Source organism: Gracilinanus agilis, chromosome 1 (assembly GCF_016433145.1).
Source record: "Gracilinanus agilis isolate LMUSP501 chromosome 1, AgileGrace, whole genome shotgun sequence".
NCBI classification, from domain to species: Eukaryota; Metazoa; Chordata; class Mammalia; order Didelphimorphia; family Didelphidae; genus Gracilinanus; species Gracilinanus agilis.
In genome coordinates this window covers 495,281,586-495,303,453 of record NC_058130.1, presented here as the reverse complement: position 1 = coordinate 495,303,453, position 21,868 = coordinate 495,281,586, and the positions used below count along the sequence as shown (strand labels likewise).

Below are 21,868 nucleotides of genomic sequence, written 5' to 3'. Positions count from 1 at the left end.
GGTCCAATGCTCAATTCAGGAAGCTTCCTGGGCGTGATTACAATGTGAAATTAGAACTTCGCAGAATATATGTCTGTAACATAAGCATATTCCAAACAAAATTTGGATTCTTAAGGATCTGAACAGATTTCCAAGACCCGACTAACTTTCTAAAAAGAAATTTAATGGTTAGAATTGGCATTTTATTCTCAGCATTTGAATGGAATTTTAGGTCATGGTATCTTAATCAACCATTCCTTGAAACCTTTGAAATTTGTTCTCTAAAAATCTAGATTTTAATTTAGACTATGCCAGGCTTTCCTCTCCTCTACCACAAATACAGATTTCAGGGGTTATGCCCCTTTATGGATATCTCTATTCTTGAAGAATGAAATTACCATTAAGGGACGTCAATAAATTATTAACTTCTCTGCTTCTGGAAGAGAAAGATGTGTAGATAATTGACAATCCCCATGACTACACTGTCATGCCTTCGTGACAAGATTGTGATCTATTTCCGGATTTGTCAACTATTTTCCATTTTGGTTTCAGTGGTTATCTGTTCAAGTGACAATATCACTACTAATAGCCCTCTTCTGATCTTCACTAAAGTACTTTTAACTATGCTTATCTTCCCCAATACTAAGCTTTTTCTCAAATAGAGCTCCTTAATACACGATGCTACTTACTTTCCCTAAATTATTATTTCTTTTCCTTTCAAACCAACTACTATCTGCCAGGGCCTAATGCCAATCATGGGACCCATCACAGGCCTTTCTTATTTCCTTCAATTATTAATGCTTTCCCATGTGTTCTTGCTATTCTTCCCTTCTAACTCCCACAGAAGATTTGCTATTTAAGGGCAGGGGCCTTTTTTTTTCTTTCTTCCTATCCAGAGAGCTCAGCACAATAAGGGAACACAGTGTGTGCTTGACTCACAGTTCTCTCCATTCTAATCTATCTTCCACATAGTCACTACAATAATTTTTTTTATAAACCCTTACCTTCCGTCTTAGAGTCAATATTGTGTATTGACTCCAAGGCAGAAGAGGGGTAAGGGTAGGTAATGGGGATCAAGTGACTTGCCCAGGGTCACACGGCTGGGAAGTGTGAGGCCAACTACAATAATTTTTGTAAAGCACAACTATGACCACATCAAATCAACAAACATTTATTAAATACCTTCTTTGTGCCCAGCACTATCTTACATGGTAGAGATTCAAAGATAGGCAAAAACCGTTTTGTCCCCAAGGAGCTCACAACCTAAATGTTATTCTCCTGCTTGTAGGTGATTTCTTATTTGTTATGTTTTCATGTCATCTCTAGAGCAGGCTTAAGTCTTTGGTTATAGTTGGAAACACTATGAGAGTTCAGTATACACTTGATTTAGCCCAAAATGATTGAGGAATTATATATTTTGTGAAGACAGAATTAACTGGCCCTCTGTCTATTTTTAGTTAATTAAATCAAGAACCTAAAGTACCCCTACTTAGTAGCTAGCTAACCATTAGGTAAGAGAGCTCACAAGTCATTTACTAGTTCATACCCCAAAGGCCACAAGCATTGATCCCTTTGGGCAGCGCTAGGCAAATTGAAAGACTGTAATTGGTTCCTGTGAAGAGGGGGAGAGACAGGAAATGATGTGGAAAAAAGGAGTATAAAAGAAGAGATCAACATGGTCTGGTCTCTTTGCTTTCTTGGTTTTGGAGAGGCTGTTTCCTTGAAGAAATTCTTCCTTTGGATTCTGCATCAGTAAATATAGCTGAAGAGACATGCTTTTCCTTGGAGTCATTCTGCTTTGGTGAAACTCTGGCTGAAGACACCACCTGGACTTCTGGCTGAGGACTACTGGGAAATCCACATGGAGGTCTGGTCTTGGGGAAGCCCCTGCTGGGTGCTAAGTCAGACTTCACTGAACCAGCACTTAGGGATGGTAGGCTAGACCAGGCTTTGTCTCCTTCCTATATTTCCCACTTTCACTAACTCTATCTTCTTGTAAATAAAAGCTGCTTATAGTCATTTTGACTTAGGGGTTGATATTTTAGAAACGATAACCACTTTTATAATTTTCATATTGAGTCAAAACCTAATTTAAATCTTATAAGGTCTTCCTTAGAGGCAAGCTCAACCCAGGGAGTTTCCTGGGAAGGATTGTAATGAGGATTAGAACTTCCTAGAGTGTATCTGTAATATAAGCATATTCCAAGAAAAAACTGGATTCCTGAAGACCTGGACATCCTCTGGAATCATTTAAAGTTTTTTACAATCCAACTTCATAATTTTCAAGTCTCCTTATACATTTGTTTAGGCAATTCAGTCAGTGTCCAATTCCTTCTGACCCCATTTGGGGTTTTCTTGGCAAAGATACTGGAATGGTTTATTATTTCTTTCTCCAGGTCTTTTTGAAGATAACGAAACTGAAGCAAACAGGGTTAATTGACTTGCCCAAAGTCACACAGCTAGGAAGTGTTAAGACTGGGTTTGAGCTCAAGAAGATGAGTCTTCCTGACTCTAGGTCTGATTCTTAATCTGCTGTGCCATGTAGCAGCTGCCTCACAACTCAATGGTCCAGGCAAATTGGCTTACTTGATGTTTCTTGTATAGGGGCATTCATCTCTTTTCCATATGTCTATCCACCTAGTCTAGAATGTTCTCCCTCTTTGACTGTAATGGATAGAGTGCCAGGCCTGGAGTTAGAAAAACTTATCTTCCTGAGATCAAATCAAATCAGATATTTACTAGTTGTGTGACCCTGGACAAGCCACATAACTTTATCTCCATTTCCTTATCTGTAAAGTATCTGCCAAGAAAACCTTAAATGGGGTCACAAAGAGTCAGACATAACTGAACAACAAATATAAAGGCAGAGATTTTATTACTTATTCCTTTATGTCTTTTAAAGGCACAATAGTTGGAAACACAGCTGGACCAGGAACTGAGTGCATGCTGACCAGATTGCATTATATATAGTAAAAGTTTTATTAACAAAATTATTCTCTCAATAATAGCATATGAGTAAAATTTATGGAATGTGATCATTTTGGAAGAACTAAAATGAAAGATTAACACAACGATGCAGTAGTATGTAACCAATGATAATGTGTAAGTAGCATTACTGATGATGAAAAATTAACAAGTGAGGAAAAGAAACAATAATTAGACTGGTCAAATAATATGTAGCCCAGAGAAAATAATGGCTTTATAGAAAAGCCAGTTCATCGGATCCTTTCTAGGGGGAATAAGAAAAAAAACAGAGATACAAGAATCAAGAATCACAAGGGAAAAAGAGAGATACTCAGAAAAGATGGAGGCTTGCAGGACTACCTGTGCAAAAAAAATCATGCCTTTATCAAAGTCACATTCAATACTGTATCATGATAATTTACTTTTCATGAGATTAGAATGAACTTGATTTGAATTTAAAAAGCAAACTAGTTCATGTCAAGGAGAAGATAGTGACAGAACTTAAAGGAGAAGAATGCTCTAATATGATAACTTTTATACCAATAAAATAGTCCATAAGTATTATGTGTTAATTTTTATTAACTTATTTTTTATTTTTTTAATTTTTATATTTTAATTTTAATAATTTTTATTATAATAATTTTTGTTAATTTGATTAATGAAGTGATAATTGAAATAGGCTTGGAAAACAAGATTAAAGTCAAAATATTCACAATTTAATGTGTCTCCCATGCCTAAAAAAAACCCCATCCAAACAGACATAAGGAGAATCATATAGTACCCATTAATTAAGCAATCTAGATTTCTTTGACTCAGATTCATACTGCATAAAACAAATCACATAGAATCCGTTTCTGACCCAATAGAGGAACCAGCAATAAGTACAATTCTTTCCTACAATATTTTAATGTACATGTTGTGAGTTCTAATTAAGAAAGTCATGTTAGCTGCTTCTACCAAAATAAAAATTTTACAATAAGGGTCTTCAGTAGGCAAAATCAATGTCCTTCTTTTTGTCATAGGTGCAATTATAAAGATGGAGAAAATATATTGATTACCTGTTGGTAGATTTGGATCATTTCTTTGCAAAATCCAAATACACTTGACAGAAAAACTAAAATCATGCAAACTTTTGTGAGATATGAATTCTGAAACAGAAAAGCACATAAGATAAGTAGCTTAAAGAAGTGTCAGTGCAAAAGAAGATAATTTGATGTGTTCACACTTATTTGGGGCTAATTTTTTATTTTTATTTTGCTTTCTTTTTATTTTATATTCCTCACTTCTGATTCAAACACAGAGGCCACTCTGAAGACAATGTATTAATTTTATGGAAATGAAGAAATGATGGCAAAAATTATATTTCCTTTTTTCAGAGTTATAGAAAAATATAGCTCTGTACCTCAACGAGAAAGTAAAAACAAGATACACAGTAAGAACAACAAATAGACAAGAAGACCAAATAGCTTCAAATTCTATGCCACTATTTATTGCTCCACTTGTCAAAATGAAACACCAGAGACCATGCCTGAGAGGAGAAAAAAAGTAGGTGACTGTACTGTATTCTCTGAGATCTCATTTCCTCATTCCCTCCCTGCCCCCATCTATTTTCAGTCCTGTCACTATAGTCAACTCTCCTTACATCTTTTTTTTTCTTCTGGGAACTGTAATCAAAGAGCCACTCTATTACCTCTGGAAAAGATATATTGCTGGAATGCTCAGTTCTTACACTCATCATTTCTATGATGACTCACATCATGGCCCTTCCCTGCCAACCTTTCCAATATATGTGCTGTCTCTCGCCCCCAAATCTGTGTCAGGGACTGTTTCAATTTTACATCTGCTTATGGAAGGAAAATATTTAGCACATAGTAACCACTTAAATGCTTTTCATTGAATCATTCATACCATTCTATAAATTAACTATGTTATTTCATACACTACAATTTCAGAATTAATACTCATAGTGCTACCTCACATTGACATAATGTGCTCAAGTTTATAAGGTTTATAAAGTCTTTTTTCAAGACAATTTTGAGAAGCAATTTTAATGTGTTATCTTCCCATTTTGAAGGAAAGGGAACTAGGGCTCAAGGAGGTTAAATGACTTGCCTAAGACAGTATAACTAATAATAATGTTAAAGGCTGGGCTTCAAATCTGTTTTTTCCCACTTCAAATTCTCTTTTACTTTATTTCCTCTTTCTTACTATGAATGAGTAAAAAAAGCATTTATCAAAAATTTACCATGGACCAGACACTGAACTAAGTGCTAGAAATATTAAAGGAGATATATTTTCTGCCCTCAGGGGGCTTCCAAGATGGGTAGATGGAATATAAAGTTCAAGCATGATTTAGTGTCAGGAGTAAAGCCAACAAATAGACTAAGTAGGCTAGTTTTCATTCAGTCATCTACCTATTGGTTTAGAGCAGTGATTCCCAAAGTGAGTGCCACCACCCCCTGGTGGGTGCTTCAGTGATCCAGGGGAGCAGTGATAGCCACAGGTGCATTTGGGGGCGGTGAATAAATGTAAGGGAATGGTGATAGTATGTGACAGAGTGCTCTAAGTAATATTTTTTTTCTGGAAAGGGGGCGGTAGGCCAAAAAAGTTTGGGAACCCCTGGTTTAGAGTCCTAGTTAGGACTATTCAAATGGATGATCATCTAATCATTCATTTCAAAAATAATATCAAAGTTAAGTCAAAGAATGGAAATAAAATGAATATAATACCTGAGGATCTAAGGAGTTTGATCCACCATTGGTACTATTGATGTTTCCCGTTGAATTAAAAGCCACACTTGGCTTCATATTAGAAATGAGAATGGTCATAGGGATAAGGCCAAGACAGTATAATCCAAGGTTCACCATATGGGCTCTAAACCCATAAGCCATCCTAAAAAAAACAACAAAATGTGTAAACAAAATTTATATATTATCAATAAAAGTTTTTTTCCCTTTTGCCATAGAAAGCTTAATATCTACATAAAATAAAATCAATATCTCAGGAATCTAGTCCATTGTCTACCTACAGGTCCTTAGAGGTAAGAATAAATTAGTTATGTCTTCACTGATGTAACATTCTTTGATATGAGGATTTATTTCAGAACTGATCTAACATTCCTTTAGGGAGCCCAAACTAGATAGTATCAAAATTTCCTATGATGACATGGTAGTAATTAAGCAGGTATCTAGGTTAGATTCTAAAATTTTACATGACAAAGGAATTGTTTCTCTTTAGTAATGATATACAAACATACTGTTTGGAAATCAGAATTTAGCAGAAGAAAATAAATACAAATGTCAATAAGAACTAAGCTAGCATGCTTTGACCATTTAAATCTTACCATTTCATAAGTAAATATTCTCTGCAAACAGGATGGTCAAGAAGGTCTCTACGATTATGTAATACCATTGCCTGCAACATATAGTAAAGTAAGAAAAAATTTAAATATTTAAAAAATTCAGTATAAAAGCTCAAAGCTCTATAAATATGTTATGTAATAAAAACACAAAATCTAGCAGTAAACTAATAGTTTAAATAGTAACAGTAAAGTTACAACTTTATAAACTATTACAAAGCAGTTATTGTCAAAAAAACCCACTGATAATAGCTAAGAAATAGAGTAGTGGATCAGTGGAATAAATCAGGTATACAATACCTAGTAATAATTGATTATAGTAACTTAGTGTTTAATAAACCAAAAGATCCAAACTTTTGGCACAAAAACTCACTATTTGACAAAAATTGTTGTGAAAATTGGAAAATGGCAAGGCAGACACTGGAAGTAAACCAACATAATTTAGACATAAAGGTTGAGATAATAAGCAAATTAGAGGTGTATGGAATAACTTATTGCTGAGATCTATGGATAAGGAAAAAATATACCCAAATAAGAGGTAGAGAACAATATAAGCTATAAATGAACCATTTTTATTACATAAAATTAAAAGATCTTTTGCAAAGAAAACCAATGCAGTAGAAAGAAAGTAGAAAGATGGGATTTTTTTTACAGCAAATATTTCTGATAAAAGTCTCATTTTTCAAATATAGAAAGAGCTAAGTCAAATTTATAAAAATGTGTTTCTCCATTTGATAAATGGTCAAAGCATATGAACAGGTAGTTTTCAAATGAAAAAATCAAAGCCATATATAGTCATATTAAAATACTCAAAATCACTCTTGATTAGAAAAATATAAATTAAAAAAAATTCTGAGGTACCAACTCATACTTATCAGATTAGCTAATAGGATGAAAAAAGGCAAATGATCAATGTTAGTGGGGATACAATTGCAATCTGATCCAACCATTCTGAAGAGCAATTTGGAACAACACCCAAAGGGCTCTCAAACTGTGTAAACTCTTTGATCTAGTGATACCACTACTAGGTCTGTTCCTAAAGAGATTTATAAAAAAGAAAAATGGACATATTTTCACAAAAATTTTTTTTAGTTCTTTTTGTGGTAGCAAAGAATTTAAAAGTGGGGATTGTCTATCAATTCTGGAATGGCTTAATTAATTGTAGCATATAGAACATATATTATATACATACTACATAAAATGGAATTGTGCCATAAAAAATGACAAGCAGGATAATTTCAGAAAAATATGGAAACACTTACATAAAACTGATGGAAAGTGAAATGAATAGAATTAGAAAAACACTGAACATAGCTTTGATGAACAATTGTGAATGACCTAAATATTCTCAGCATTGTGGTTATTTAATACAAACCCAGAGACTCATAATAAAAAATGCCATCTGTCCTCCATGAAAGAACTGATGGGGTCTGAATGCAGACTGAAACATATTATATTTCCTCCTTCTCCTCTGCTTCCTCCTCTTCTTTCTCCTCCATGCCTAATTTTTTGTGACCTTTATTTTGGGTTTTCTTGGCAAAGAAATTAGAATAGCCATTTTTTTCTGCAGCTCATTTTACATATGAGGAAACTGAGGCAAGCAGAGTTAAGTGATTTGCCTAGAGTCACACAGCTAGTAAGTGTCTGAGGCTAGATTTGAACCCCAATCTTCCTGACTCAAGACCCAACACTGTACCACTTAACTGCTCATTGATAATAATAGGGAAGTTCAGAATAGAATTGACTGTGGTTTTTTTTTGGGGGGGGGAGATGGATAATGTGTTTTGTTTTGGATATATTGAGTTTGTGACACCTGTAGAATACCAAGTTTGGATAAGCTAATAGGCAATTGGTAAGGCAGGTCTAGCACTCAGGAGAAAGAGCAGAACTGACTGGATATATAGTTTGGGGAGATACCTGAGAGAGATCATCATTGAACATAGTTAGGGGGAGTGAAATGGATAATGATCAATAAAAAGAATGATAGGCAAGGCAGCTAGGAAGAGAATCTACCTACACATTCTCTATAGGTTTTCCAGGGCTATGTACCTAGGTGGTACCCAGAAGTCAGGAAGACACAACTTCCTAAGTTCAAATCTGTTCTCAGACAGTTATCAGCTATGTGACCCTTGGCAAGTAACTTACTGAGTTTTGTCTGTAAAATATGTTTCAGAAGGAAATGGCAAACCGCTCCAGTATCTTTGCTGAGAAAAACCCAAAAAGAATCACAAGGGCAAGGCTGAAAAATGACTGAACAAAAATAATAGGCTCTCCACTAAAAAGTGTTAAGAAAACTCAAAGAGAAAAAGAGTATTTAAAGGAGAAATTGGTCAATAGTACCAAAAGCTGAAAAAATATAAAGGAAAATGGATCCATTCGATTTTACAGATAAAAGATCATTGGGAACTTTTCAGCAAATTCATTTAATTTGACTCATAAGGTTGGAAGCAGATGGGAGGAAGTTAAGAAGAGCCTTGGAGGAAAGGAGTGGTGGCCCTGAGTGTGAGTAGTTTGTAGGGAAAAAGGGAGAAATCAATAGCTAAAGAGAGACAGAAGATTTAGAGGAATGATAATGGGTCAGTTCATTAGGAAAAGTGAGAAGAGATGAAAATGCTTGAAAAATGAAATTTCTTTACCAATACAAATCAGCAACTGTTATTCAATTTGTCAAATTAGAAAGTTATCTATAACAGAATTGTGAGGCAACCTGCTTGGAGTCCCAGAACTGCTATATATCAAAGGTAGGGCATGAACTCAGAATTTCTTGACAGAAACCAGCTCTCTCTTCATAATAATAATCACAACATTTATACAGCTCTTACTATGTGCCGGGTATTGTGCTAAGCATTTTACAATTGTTATCTCATCTGTGCTTCATAACAACACAGGAAGATAGATGCTATTATTATCTCCATTTTATAGAGAGGGAAAGGGAGGCAAACATAGGTTGAGTGACTTTCCCAAGGCCACATAACTATTAAGATTTGAATTTAGCTCTTTGTGACTCCAGAATGGGTGCTCCTTCCATTGTACTACCCAGCTATTCCATTATGCCACAATGCCTTTCATATTCTTTCTCGAGCTTTTAAAAAGTCCCTTCTACTGGGACGATTAGGCCCAGCATCACTTAGCCAGCAGATCTGAAGCTCATTTTTGTGATGGGCCAGATTTTTATCCTCAACTTTTTTTTTCCATTTAAGATATTTCAATAAAAACTTTGTATGAGGAGAAACTTAGAGAAATTTTGTAAACTTAGAAGCAACATATTCATAGGAGCTACTTTATTATTATTTTCAGGTCAAAACAGTGTTGTTTTTAAGCTTCCAGAGGAAATTCATGTGCTCTCTTCAGAAACATATTTTGTCTAGGATTGTACATCATTTAGAGACCAGATAATTTTAATGCTAAGCTGTTGTCATAGCCCAGATATAACTGACCAAAGTCATGTATGTTTGATAATCAATTACACTAGATTGCTTCTCATGCCAGTTTGAGACAAAAAATCTATTTAAAGATAATTTCTGACCATTTTAGTTAAATAAATCTAACAAATATTAGCAAATATTATCTGTGTAAACTAACCACCTGTTAGATTATCTTGGCTTTCCATTCGATAATGTCAGATATGAATAGGATCTATAAATTAACCTTCCACATGATTTATTTAGAATAATATGCTCAACACATATAAATTAGTCAACAATATGCTCTCTTCCTATTATGGTTTAGCAATGACATATGGCTTGATACCCCTAGAACCTTCTGCACTAGAAAGCCTGGTTATGAAAAAAACAATATAGATAAAACATTGGCTGATATGATTTTTAAAAACAGTGAAGAAAACCAAATCACTATTATCAAAAATGAAGTTACTTTATGACTAATGAAGATGAAATCAAAGCAATCAATAGGAGTTATTTTACCCAATTATATGCCAACTAACAATAATTTAAGTGAAATGGATGAATAGTTATAAAAATATAAATTATCTATACTTCCAAAGTAGAAAACAGAATATCTTAATAAGCCTACTTCAGAAAAGGAAATTAAACAGGCAATAAATGAACTCCTAAGGGAAAAAAATCAAACCAGATAGAATTGCAAGTGAATTCTACCCAATATTTAAAGATTAAATAATTACAATATTAAATAATTTTTACAATAGTTGGTAAAAGAGCCCTGCCAAACTCTTTTTGTGAAACAATATGGTGCTGATACCTAAACCAGAAGGAGCAAAAACAGAGAAAGTAAATACAGAACAATTTAATTAATGTATATAGATGCAAAAATCTCAAATAAAATACTAGCCAGGAGACTACAAAAATAATTCACAAAGATTATACATTATGACCAAACAGGATTTACACCAGCTATTTAGGGATAGTTTAGTATAAGGAAAACTTTTAACATATTACATCAATAACCAATGCAGCAAAATCATATGATCATATCAATAAGTACAGAAAATCTTTAGATAAAAACACTTAAAAGCAGAGGTATAAATGGGTTTTTCCTCAGAATAATAAGAACCATATACCTAAAACTACCAACAACCATTATTCCTAAAGGAGATAATTTAGAAACCTTTCCTATAAGATCAGGAGTAAAACAAAAATGCCCATTTTCACCAGTATTGTTTAATATTGTATTAGAAATGTTAACAATAGCAATAAGAGAAGAAAAAGAAATTGAAAAAATCAAAATGAGCAAAGAAATTAAACTATTTCTTTTCACAAATGAGGGTATATATATATGTATATATATATACATATATATATATTATATATATATATATTAAATTCTAGAAATTCAATTAAAAACTAGTTGAAATTGTCAATAATTTTAGCAAAGTAGCAGGATATAAAGTAAACCCACATGATTCATCAGCCTTTCTTTATATCACTAACAAAGCCATGAAAGAAGAGATAGTAAGAGATAGCCATTTAATATAGCCATAGACAGAACAAATTACGTGGGAGTATACCTGCCAAAAACAAACCCAGGAACTATATAAACATAATTATAAAATACTTTTTATACAAAAAAAGTCAAACTTTAATAAATGGAGAAATATTAATTGTTCATGGGTGGGCAGAGCAAATACAATTAAAATCACAGACTTACCTAAACTTATCTACTTATTAAATGCTATCCCAATTAAATTACCAAAAATATGTTATTGAACTAGAACAAACAATAACAAAATCCATCTGGATGAGCAAAAGGTCACAAATATCAAAGGAATTAATGAAAAAATTTAAAGGCAAAAGATGAAGCAATACTAGATTTTAAACTGTGCTATAAAAAAGTAACTATCAAAACTTATCTGTTACTGGCTAAGAAATAGAAAAATATATCATTTGAGTAGAATGGTGTAAAACAAACAATAATAAAAGATTATAGCTACTTTGTGTTTGACAAAAGTAAAGATTCAAGCTTTGGAGATAAGAATTTACTATGTAGTAAAAAAATGTTTGAAAAACTGAGAAGCAGTTCGGCAGGAGATAGACATAGATCAATGTCTATACCTTTTACCAAGATAAAGTCAAAATGGATTCATGATCTAAAATTCATGCAAAGATTCATGCAAAAAGATTTATGCAAATAATATTCATGCAAAAAGCAAAATATCAGAAGCAAATTAGAAAGGCTAGCACTTTTTGTACTTCCTTGAAGCAGGACAGAAAGCTGCTAAATGAGCTCTAAAGAAAAAATATGATATATAAGATGGGATATGTATATTATGCAATATAAATTAATATAGCCATTCTCTGGATTACCAAACTACCAAAGATTATTTATAAAAATAAGAAAAAATAATAAATGGAACTCATATGGAGGAAAAAGGTCAAGAACCTGAAGAGAAGTGAAAAAAAGAAATGGGACCAAAGAAGGCCTAGCAGTACCAGATCTCAAAATACAATACAAAGCAATTTGGTGCTGTTTAAAAAATCGATAGATTTGGCATATAAACATACAGAAGTAAATTCATCAAATACTCTGCTATTTTATAAACATAGTCGTCAGCTGATGACATAAGGCCTCATCATTTTGTATAGTAGAAACAAGATCTGGATTAACACTTCACAATGTTTACCAAGACAAGCTTCAAAAGAATATATAAGATTTAGATATAAATTAGAGAAATAAAGAAAAACTGACCTGGTAGATCTGTAGATAAAAGAACAGTTCATAACCAAAGAAATAATACAAAGGACCAGAGAATATAATAATAAACAATTTTGATTACATAAAATGCAAGTTTTCACACAAACAACTATTAAACATAGGCTAAAGAGAAAACATCTGGGAAAAACATTAGTGGAAAATTTCTCTAAAAAAGTTTAATATTCAAGATATATAAGGAAGTTATTCAAAATTTTGAGAAAAAAGAGCCATTCCCCAGTGGATAAAACACAATACTTGATAGTAAAAAAATCAAGACACTTATAAACATGTGAAACAATACTCTAAATTGCCAATTAGAGAAATAAAAAACTTAAATCAATTATGATATTTCATCTTACTCCTATTAGACTTGCACAAATGACAAAAAATAAAAGTTATAAATGTTAGAGGGGCTGTGGGAAAATGGGTATATTGAAAGGTTATCAATGGGCCTACGAATGGGTACAACCATCGTAGACGCAATTTGTAATTATAGGCAAAAAGATATTTTACAAGTATGTCCTTAAACTCAGATAAATCATTGTTAGGCTTGTATCCAAAAATGATCAAAGAAAGAGGAAAAGGTTAATATAAAAATACTTATTGGGGCAGCTGGGTAGCTTAGTGGATTGAGAGTCAGACCTAGAAACTGGAGGTCCTGGGTTCAAATCCGGCCTCAGGCGCTTCCCAGCTGTGTGACCCTTGGCAAGTCTCTTGACCCCCATTGCCCACCCTTACCACTCTTCCACCAAGGAGCCAATTCACAGAAGTTAAGGGTTTAAAAAAAGTTAGAACAAAAACAGTAAGAATGAGAGTTTCACATACAAACTTGTTGAAATAAATACAGAAGACCTAGACTTAAAAAAAAATACTTATTGCAAGTATTTTTAGTGGTAAAAAATTATCTTGAAAGTATGTTCATTAATGGAGAAATAGATGTGTAAGTTGGATATAGATATGACAGAGTACTACTGCACAATAAGAAATAAGGAAACAGATTTCAAAAAGACATGGAGAGACTTGTATGAAACATTCCAGAATGAAATAAGAACCAGAAGAACAACTTAACTAAACATCAATATTTTAAAAATGAACAATTTCAAAGACTTTCCTAAACTCATGAAGAATGAAATGAGTAGAACTAGGAAAATATAAAGATTAAAAACAACTACTACAACAACTTTGAAACTATGATCTATAGGGCAGCGGGATGGCACAGTGGATAGAACCTTAGGTCTGAAGTCAGGAAGACCTGAATTCAAATCCAACCTCAGATGCTTACTAGCTGATCAATTCACCTTTCTGACTCGGTGTCCTCAACTGCAAAATGGGGATAATCACAGGGTTTTTAATGAGGTTCAAACAAGATAAAAAAATTTAAGTGCTTGACAAACTTCCCAAACTAGGTTCTTAATAAATACTTTTTCCTCTCTCCCCCTATGCAATATAATGACAGTTCATGATTACAAAGACCCAGTGATAATGCATTTTATCTATGACAAAAAGGTGATAGATTCATAGTGTCAAATGATATAAACACACATAACCACTGAGGTAATTTATTTTGCATGACAGTGCATATTTCTTAAAAGAAATATATTTTTCTTTTTTTTAAATGGAATGAGAGAAGGAACTAGATTTCTGTCCATTTTAAAATTTTTTTTAAAATATTCTATGCCTTTTCAGATGAGGTCACTGCATTTTTATTTTATATGATGGTTTTTCTTTGTTACAAAAGACAATTGGTGTGATCTGTAAATGCTTGTAACATAAACACAAAACACATCAATAAAACCTAAAGTTAAAAAAAAAAGAGGGAGGATATCTTTGATCTCTAAAGTTGTGTAGAATAAGTGGGGACATAACTTGAATGATATGCCACAAACCATTCATTTAAAAATATCATATAAAATAATAATAAATTGTTTTAACATGGGATTTCTATCTGTTTGGTATTCAAAAGTTTCGTACTCTCTGAGCATCTGAAGATAAAGAAGCAAAGTAAATTGTATGAAATTTACTCAGCACTTGAAGAATCTGAAAAATCTGCCATTGAAATCTATGACATTGGGAAAGTTCTGCCACTTTATTTACAAACACAAATATCGGCTGGTAGTATAAATGCCAGCAGACTGAAGTATAGGCATCAGGTACACATTGGTTTCAAAATTATATTCAATTTATGCACCATGGTAGTATATTTTTTCAAGTGAACTCCATATCAATGTGCACCAGAAAGGAAATGATGACTCTCTAATTCTATCACTCCCAGTTCCACATTGGTCTGTGTTGGATTTTGTCCAGATGTTTATATTTCTAAAATCGGTAGGGCTATTTCACAGATGCCTTGATATTCTTAAACAAACTCGCCTAACTCAGCTACGGGCATGACAACTTTAAGTTAGATTCTATTAGCTTATTTAAATTGTTTGGAAATGTAAGAGAACACGGTGTGTCTGTGGGAATGGAGGTGGGCAGGGAGGTAGTAGATGAGGGAGAATCCTTGAGATTCTGTGTTGACTTGGTACAAATCCCTAATGATAGACTCTGAGTTGCATGAGTATGATGTTTCTTGTATTCAACTTTTTAGGTTTACTAGGGATATCTAAAGTTTTGAAACCACCCCACGTTCAGGATATTGGCTGATTGCCTGAGTTACTATGAATCCTCACATTTATTGCACAGAACTTTAAAATTCTTCATGCAGATGTCATGAGATACAAAGTGTAAATCTGTGCAACTTAAAATGTCCTCTGAATACATAGTGATTTCTAGGTCGAGGAAAGACATATTAGATACATTGAGAACTACAGTAACTGAGAATAAAAATTCAAAGGTATGAAGCATAGAGGAAAGGATTAATCGATTAATTTCTTCATCTATAATCAAGTATTCTTAATCTTTTATGCATGTGCCATGGGCCCTTTACCAGTCTGGTAAAGCCAGAGGTCTTCTCAAGCCCATTTTTAAATACATAAAATAAAATATAGTGCATTAAAAAATCAATTATCTTGAAATAGCTATTTCTTTTTTAAAATTCATCTGTTTTAAAGACCAAGGTCTTCTAAGACTAAGAAGCTCTGGTTAAATAGTTTTTTGAAGTAATTTCAGTTATAACATCATGGCATGTACCACTGAAAAATAATACTTACATTGAGTGTGGTAAGTGGCCCATAAACTGTGGCATTGACCTCTTTCTCTCTTAGTTCTACTGGACTTTGAAGATACTTAAAATTATACTCAACCTGTAGAATGAATATTAAAATAAAAATAATTCACGACAATAACATTCTCTAGATAAATAAATGAATGAAAATAGGAAAGCCCATAATAAGCAATAATTCAAGTGCATTAATTTATATATTTTATCCTTAATACATAAATATCCTGAAAAACATTATCAGTAAAATAATTGCCATTGTACTTTTAGAACTATTTAGTATTTCAGATGATAGCTAAATATAATCCTTTTTGTTAGGCAGAAACATATTTTCCTAAGAAAATAAAATTCTAAGTGATACAAAGTAATACCAAAATCTAAAAATATCAAAAACAAAAAATAATCTAAAAATCATGCTATCCAGATCTGAACCAGAGAAACAAACAAAAAACCCTTATTAGAAACTAAAAACTTACTGCTGGGTCAAATTTTAAAATAACATATTTTACTAAAATTACAAAAATAAATTAAAATTTTAAAATTTTAATTATCATTTCTACACAAAAATCCACTTGAACATTAATTTATAGATCAATATTCTTTGTTTTGTGAGTACAGGAACTCAACCCACCAAGACTGATTACAATTAATCTATCACTTAGTAGGTAAGACAGCATGGAATTGAGGAAAGAACACTGCCCCTGGAGTCAAAGGACATAAGTTCAAATCTCAATCTCGATACATGCTACTCATGAAACCTGAGACAACTGATCTAACCATCATTTGTCTCAATTTCTTCAGCTGCAAATTGAGGTTAGCTGAACTAGTTGTCATCTATAGCTTTTCTTGGCTCTACATCTATATATCTAGGACAAAATATGAAATAGTTTAATGAGAATTGAGGGCAAGTGACTTGCCTCTGGCAACACAGTCACTAAGTGTAAGAGCCTGGATTTGAAATCTTGCCTTCCTAACCCAGATCCATCACACTATCTTCTATATTCGTGATGGTAAACCTATGGCACAGAGGCCAAAGACGGCATGCAGAGACCTCTTTGTGAGCACTCATGCCATCAGCCACCAGAGTTTAGTTACTGGAAAGGCAGAGGGACTCAGGTGGAGCTGCTACCCTCCCCCTCTTCACGACCTCCCTGCTCCTTTGTCAGTAGTCCAATGGAAGCGCTTATTCCCTCCCCTGAGTGGAGCACTTGAGCCACTCCCCTTCCTTTCTACCTTTCCTGTCTGGGGTAAAGTGGGGCAGCACTTGGTGGGGGGGGGGAGCAGCATGGCATGTGGTCTCTAAAAGGTTCACCATAACTGTTCTAAATTATGCTGCTTCTCCTTTTCACATTACTAAAAAATAGAGATTTAAAAAAAAATTACTTACATGGAAATTTTGGCATGACCTTTCTTCTGAAGACTCCACAATGCAGATATCTAAAAGAGTCTTTGATAGAGAAGAATCAGTTATAATTTTGTTTTATTAGGATCATAAAGGTAAATATACTGCAAGACATAAAAGTACTATTAAAATTAAAGCCTGAAAGATTTTTATTCCTATCATTTTTCTGCTCATTTAGAAAAGTAATTATAATGAAAGAAAAAAGGACATAAGAATCATACTGAAGATCTTAAGTAAGAAATATTCCTTTACTCCTACCAGATTCCTACAGATATTCCTAACAGGGTATTCCAAAAGTCTCAGTGCAGTTTTAAGCTATTGGGATACACTAAATTTCAGGTATGCCTTTCTGGGGTCTCACCTATATAGTTTTGCTGGGAAAAATCATTGAAGAATACATACTTCTGCTCAATAATATAGTCATTCCTTATTGTCTATCATAAAAAATAGCCTATTCCTCTTTGCTTTCAGTCATAATTTGTGATATAGCCAATTTGATCAACTCATCATTTGAGTAAATGAACTGGTAAATCTTTTTTAGGGATCATCTTCTTCCTTAAGGAAGCTTCTACTTTCCTCTCCTTTAATACACATATTATATCTAAAAATGACCAAGTCATCTCCTTCAAAAAACATTTAAAAATTTTTCTACATCCTTTATGAAAATTTCTTCCACCTCCCTTCATATCATCCTTTTGTGCACTATTTTCTCCTATTAAATTGGTTGTCTTTTATTATTATTATCATTTCTACCCCCACTGGCAGTGGCTCAGTAATCATATGTGAAAGCTTTCAATACCAGGGGATATAGTAGACTTGTGTTCCTCTTCCTGACCTTGCTTTCAGAGTCCACCCATTTCTTTTGTAAAGCAAACAACTGCCCTTTTCCTATTTGTGGCAAACATTTTTCTGTCTCTTCAGAATTTCCTTCTTCAAATCTTATCCTTCTCAAGGTGACATTTCCCATAGAAATTTTAGTCATTGGGACTTTATCCTTTCTCTCCTTTTGGAATGTGTCTCCTATGGTATGGATGCACATCGCATCATGAGAAGCTTTTCTCTAATCACAAATTTGAAAAGGAAGTTGTCACTCCCTCCTGACCCCCAAGATTCCCATCATTTCTGTTATTTATGGGTACCACACACCCATTCTCGATGACATTTCTGAGGTCAGATTTGTCTCCTTACATTAGGATTTCTAGTTGACTCTGCTTGCAACCTTTATTTTGTGCGTTTGTATGCAAATGTATTATTTGAGAGATGAGGAAATTAAGGCCTTGAGAAATTAAGTGACTTCCTTAAGCTGACTCAAACCCATATCTATTGATTTAAGAACCAGAATTTTTTTCTAATTCAAAGCTGAATTTCTCACTCATGCTACTTGCCTAGAATTCTTTATTGGTATACTATATTTATCTTCTGAGAGTAGGGGGAAGGAGAATGAATCTTTATTTGAAGTTAAGAATTGTGTTTGGATAAGACTGTGTTATTATATTAAACCAGCCCTGCAGAACGTACTTTCATACAATCAGGGAGGTATTCCACCATCTCCAGCACAGCACATTTATTGGTTACAGAAAGAACATTGAATACTGTCAAACATTCATTCCATCTGTTGAAAAGAAAAATGAAAGCAAACAATTATTTATCATTCTGATTTGATAAGAGCAAAAATACTAGATTAAAACTTGAAATGAGATCTTCCTGCTCAATTATGATTTACAATACTATTGACTTGGTGAAAGTCAGGCTGAATAATGGAAAAAAAATAGTATTTATAGAGTGCCTTAAGTTTGGCAAATCATTTTAAAAATAGTATCTCATGTTATCCCTATAATATCCCTGAGAGGTAAGTTGTACTATGATTCCCATTTTATTGATGAGGAAATTGAGGCAAACAGAGGTTAAGGTTCTTGCCCAGAGTTACACAGGTACTGTCTGAGGCTGGATTTTAACCTTCTGGTCTTTCTGACATCTGATTGGATGGTCTATCCACTGTACCACCTAAGTGAACCAGACTGATTCTCTGGAAGTGATAGGGCCATATTGACAAGTGCTACCAAGATCAATGGAAGGTCACAATGTATCTTGTAGGTGTGGCAACACTGGTTATGATAATCACCTTGCATTTCACAAGGAGCCATTTCTTTTGCTGTTGCCTATTCTAGGTTCAAGTGGCTTTCATAATTTGTCTTTTCCTCTTCCTAAAGATGGATTATGCATGGCAAGAAATTGATGGGTTTGATAACAGTGACAATATCCAATCGGCAATAGCAGAGTGTTGGCTCATAACAGATTAAAAATTTTAAATATTAATTAAGCTATTAATTAAATTATTAATACAATCCAACAGATTTCTTTTTTTGTTCCAACAGATTTCTTAACTATCTTTTATGCACAAGGAAGTAACAGAGACAGAATAGTTCTTTGCCCTTGAACAGCTAAGAAACATTCAAAAGTAGTAAATACAGTGGAACTCAGAGTAATTTCAAGAGAGAACACAGACAATCAAAGGCCTTAAGTAGAAAATTGGTGCCTGAGTTGCTCTAGAAGTTCTGAGGCCAAGAGAAGGTAATGTATCATAGATATAAAAATTAGTACCAATGCAAAGAAATATGGATGGATTCAGAACAGTTACCTGCCCATTTTAGAAGAAATGTAAAATACATGAAAGGATCTAATAGGATAATGAACAGATTGTAGCCATATTGTGGAAGTTTATAAATGCTAGGCTTGACTTTATGTGTTGTATCTCAGAAGATATATGGAGCCACTCATTTTTGTTTTAATTAAAAAAGGATGAAAAGTCATTTATGGATGTCAGGAAATGAAATACAAAGCTCTGTGAAGAAAGGAGCAACTTGGAGGCTATTTTACCTTTAAAATACAATACAAATTCCTTATTTTAGATTTTAAATCCCTGCATAGTCCACTTCTAGCCTAACTTTCTGAGATTATCATATATTACTTTCTTTCACAAAGATGAGAAAATAATTTTCGTATAGCACAATTCTACTCCTTTGTTCTGTAAATTCTAATGGCTTCCTATTACATTTTACATCAAATATAAATTATTTGGTTGTTGTTTAAAGCCCTTTACAATCCTACCTTAAAATGCCTTTGGTACTCTATTATAGATCATGAACCTTCATGTTTCCAGTGACTGAGCCAAACCTACATTTTTACTGTTCCTCACACATAACTATTATCTCCATGAATTTTCACTGGCTATCACCAATACCTAGAAATGTTTCCCCTCCTTATTTTCACCTTTTAGATGTCCTACAAGAAATATTTTCTCATTCCTCCTATTCTTCCCCATTCTCAATCACCTTTTATCTATTTTGTTTATCTATATATGTACACGTATTGTCTCTTTCAATTAAATTGCATCATCTTTGAAGCAAGGTACTATTTCACTTTTGTCTTTGCATCCTCAGCATCAAACATACTACCCCTGACCACTTAGTAAGTGCTACATGATTCAATCATATATTGTATTCCACCAAGACTGCCCTAATTTGTTATTCTCTATACATGAGCAAGATTCAAAAGTTAAGGTCGGATGGAAATACCTAAAGGGTAGAGGGTACAGAGCTAGGACAAATAGTAAAGTCTAGAAGACATAGTGGCAGAGATAATGAAACATTTTAAAATCTTTAGGATGCAATCAAAACAGTCCATCAGGGTAATTTTTATCTGTCTAAACACTTTAATTGACAAAATAAAGAACAGATTAATTAATTGAGCATGCCATTAAATTTTTTAAATTTACAAATTAAAAAACCTCAGTTGTACCCAGTGGCAAGCCATATAGTAAAACCAAGTAATCCTCCATCTCATCTAAATGATTAGAGGTAAAAAGGCCCATCTCATCCAAAACAGGAAGCCAATTCTTGGATATTGTTCTTGTAAGTAACTAACAGTATATTATCTTGTATGTACAATCGCTATACTATTACTACACCATTTCTTAGCTCTCTCCATACCATACCTTCTCTTTCATTCCTTTTTTATTTTTGGAGGTATTTTCCATGTGTTTTGGGAGTGACTGGAAGGACTGAAGTACCCTTAACAGCAATAGGGAAGTTAAGAAGTGAGTTTGAGGGAGGAAATGAGTTTTGCTTCAGATATGATGAGCTTAAGATTTCTACAGGATATCCAGCTTGAGATTAAAAAAAGAAAAGGTTTTTTTTTCTTCTTCCATCTGTAAATTGTATTGTGTATCCTTTATTGAATGTGTCTCAAGTTGTATATATCTGACTGTGACTATTTCAAAATGAAATTATATAATAGGCACAGAGAAAATAGAAGCAAATCCCCCCAAAATTAGTTGGACTGACAAAAATAATGATGGGTCTAACTCAACACTATTTACAGGTACTCTCAAATCCCACAGTTTCTCTAGTAATAGGGCAAGTTCCATTCCATTGAATTAAAATACTTTTAAAGTTAGAATGAACAATATTTATGTTAAGAGAAACTTTACTAAAAACTACATGGAGAGACAGGAGTTTCTAGGTTCAAATCTAACTCCAGACACTTCCTAGTTGTCTGACCTGGGCAAGTCTCTTAACCCCATCTGTATACTCTAACCAGTCTTCTGCCTTGAACCAATATTTTGCATTTATTCTAAAATGGAAGATAAGAGTTAAAAAATATGGACACAATAAAGACTCAAAATCTATATGGAGTTAGAATGAACCCTAAGAAGAAAATACTATTCTTTCATTTTACACATTAGAAAACTGAGGCCCAAGCAAGATAATTAACTGTCCAAAGTCACTAGGATAATGTAGTAGATACGAAATTTGAATCCTGGTCTTCTATCTTCATA

General features: G+C 33.3%; 1 protein-coding gene across 1 annotated transcript in view; it reads right to left on the bottom strand.

Moving 5' to 3' along the window:
- Window positions 1–21,868, bottom strand: part of TRPA1 (transient receptor potential cation channel subfamily A member 1) — a 68,858-nt gene that overhangs the window by 12,671 nt on the left and 34,319 nt on the right. Inside the window, exons 15-20 of the mRNA XM_044657954.1 lie at window positions 18,550–18,643; window positions 17,017–17,076; window positions 15,622–15,714; window positions 6,287–6,357; window positions 5,673–5,835; window positions 4,002–4,091 (exon numbers count right to left, since the gene is read on the bottom strand). Of these exons, the coding sequence (XP_044513889.1) occupies window positions 4,002–4,091; window positions 5,673–5,835; window positions 6,287–6,357; window positions 15,622–15,714; window positions 17,017–17,076; window positions 18,550–18,643 (571 nt within the window). The remainder of the gene's footprint in view (window positions 1–4,001; window positions 4,092–5,672; window positions 5,836–6,286; window positions 6,358–15,621; window positions 15,715–17,016; window positions 17,077–18,549; window positions 18,644–21,868) is intronic.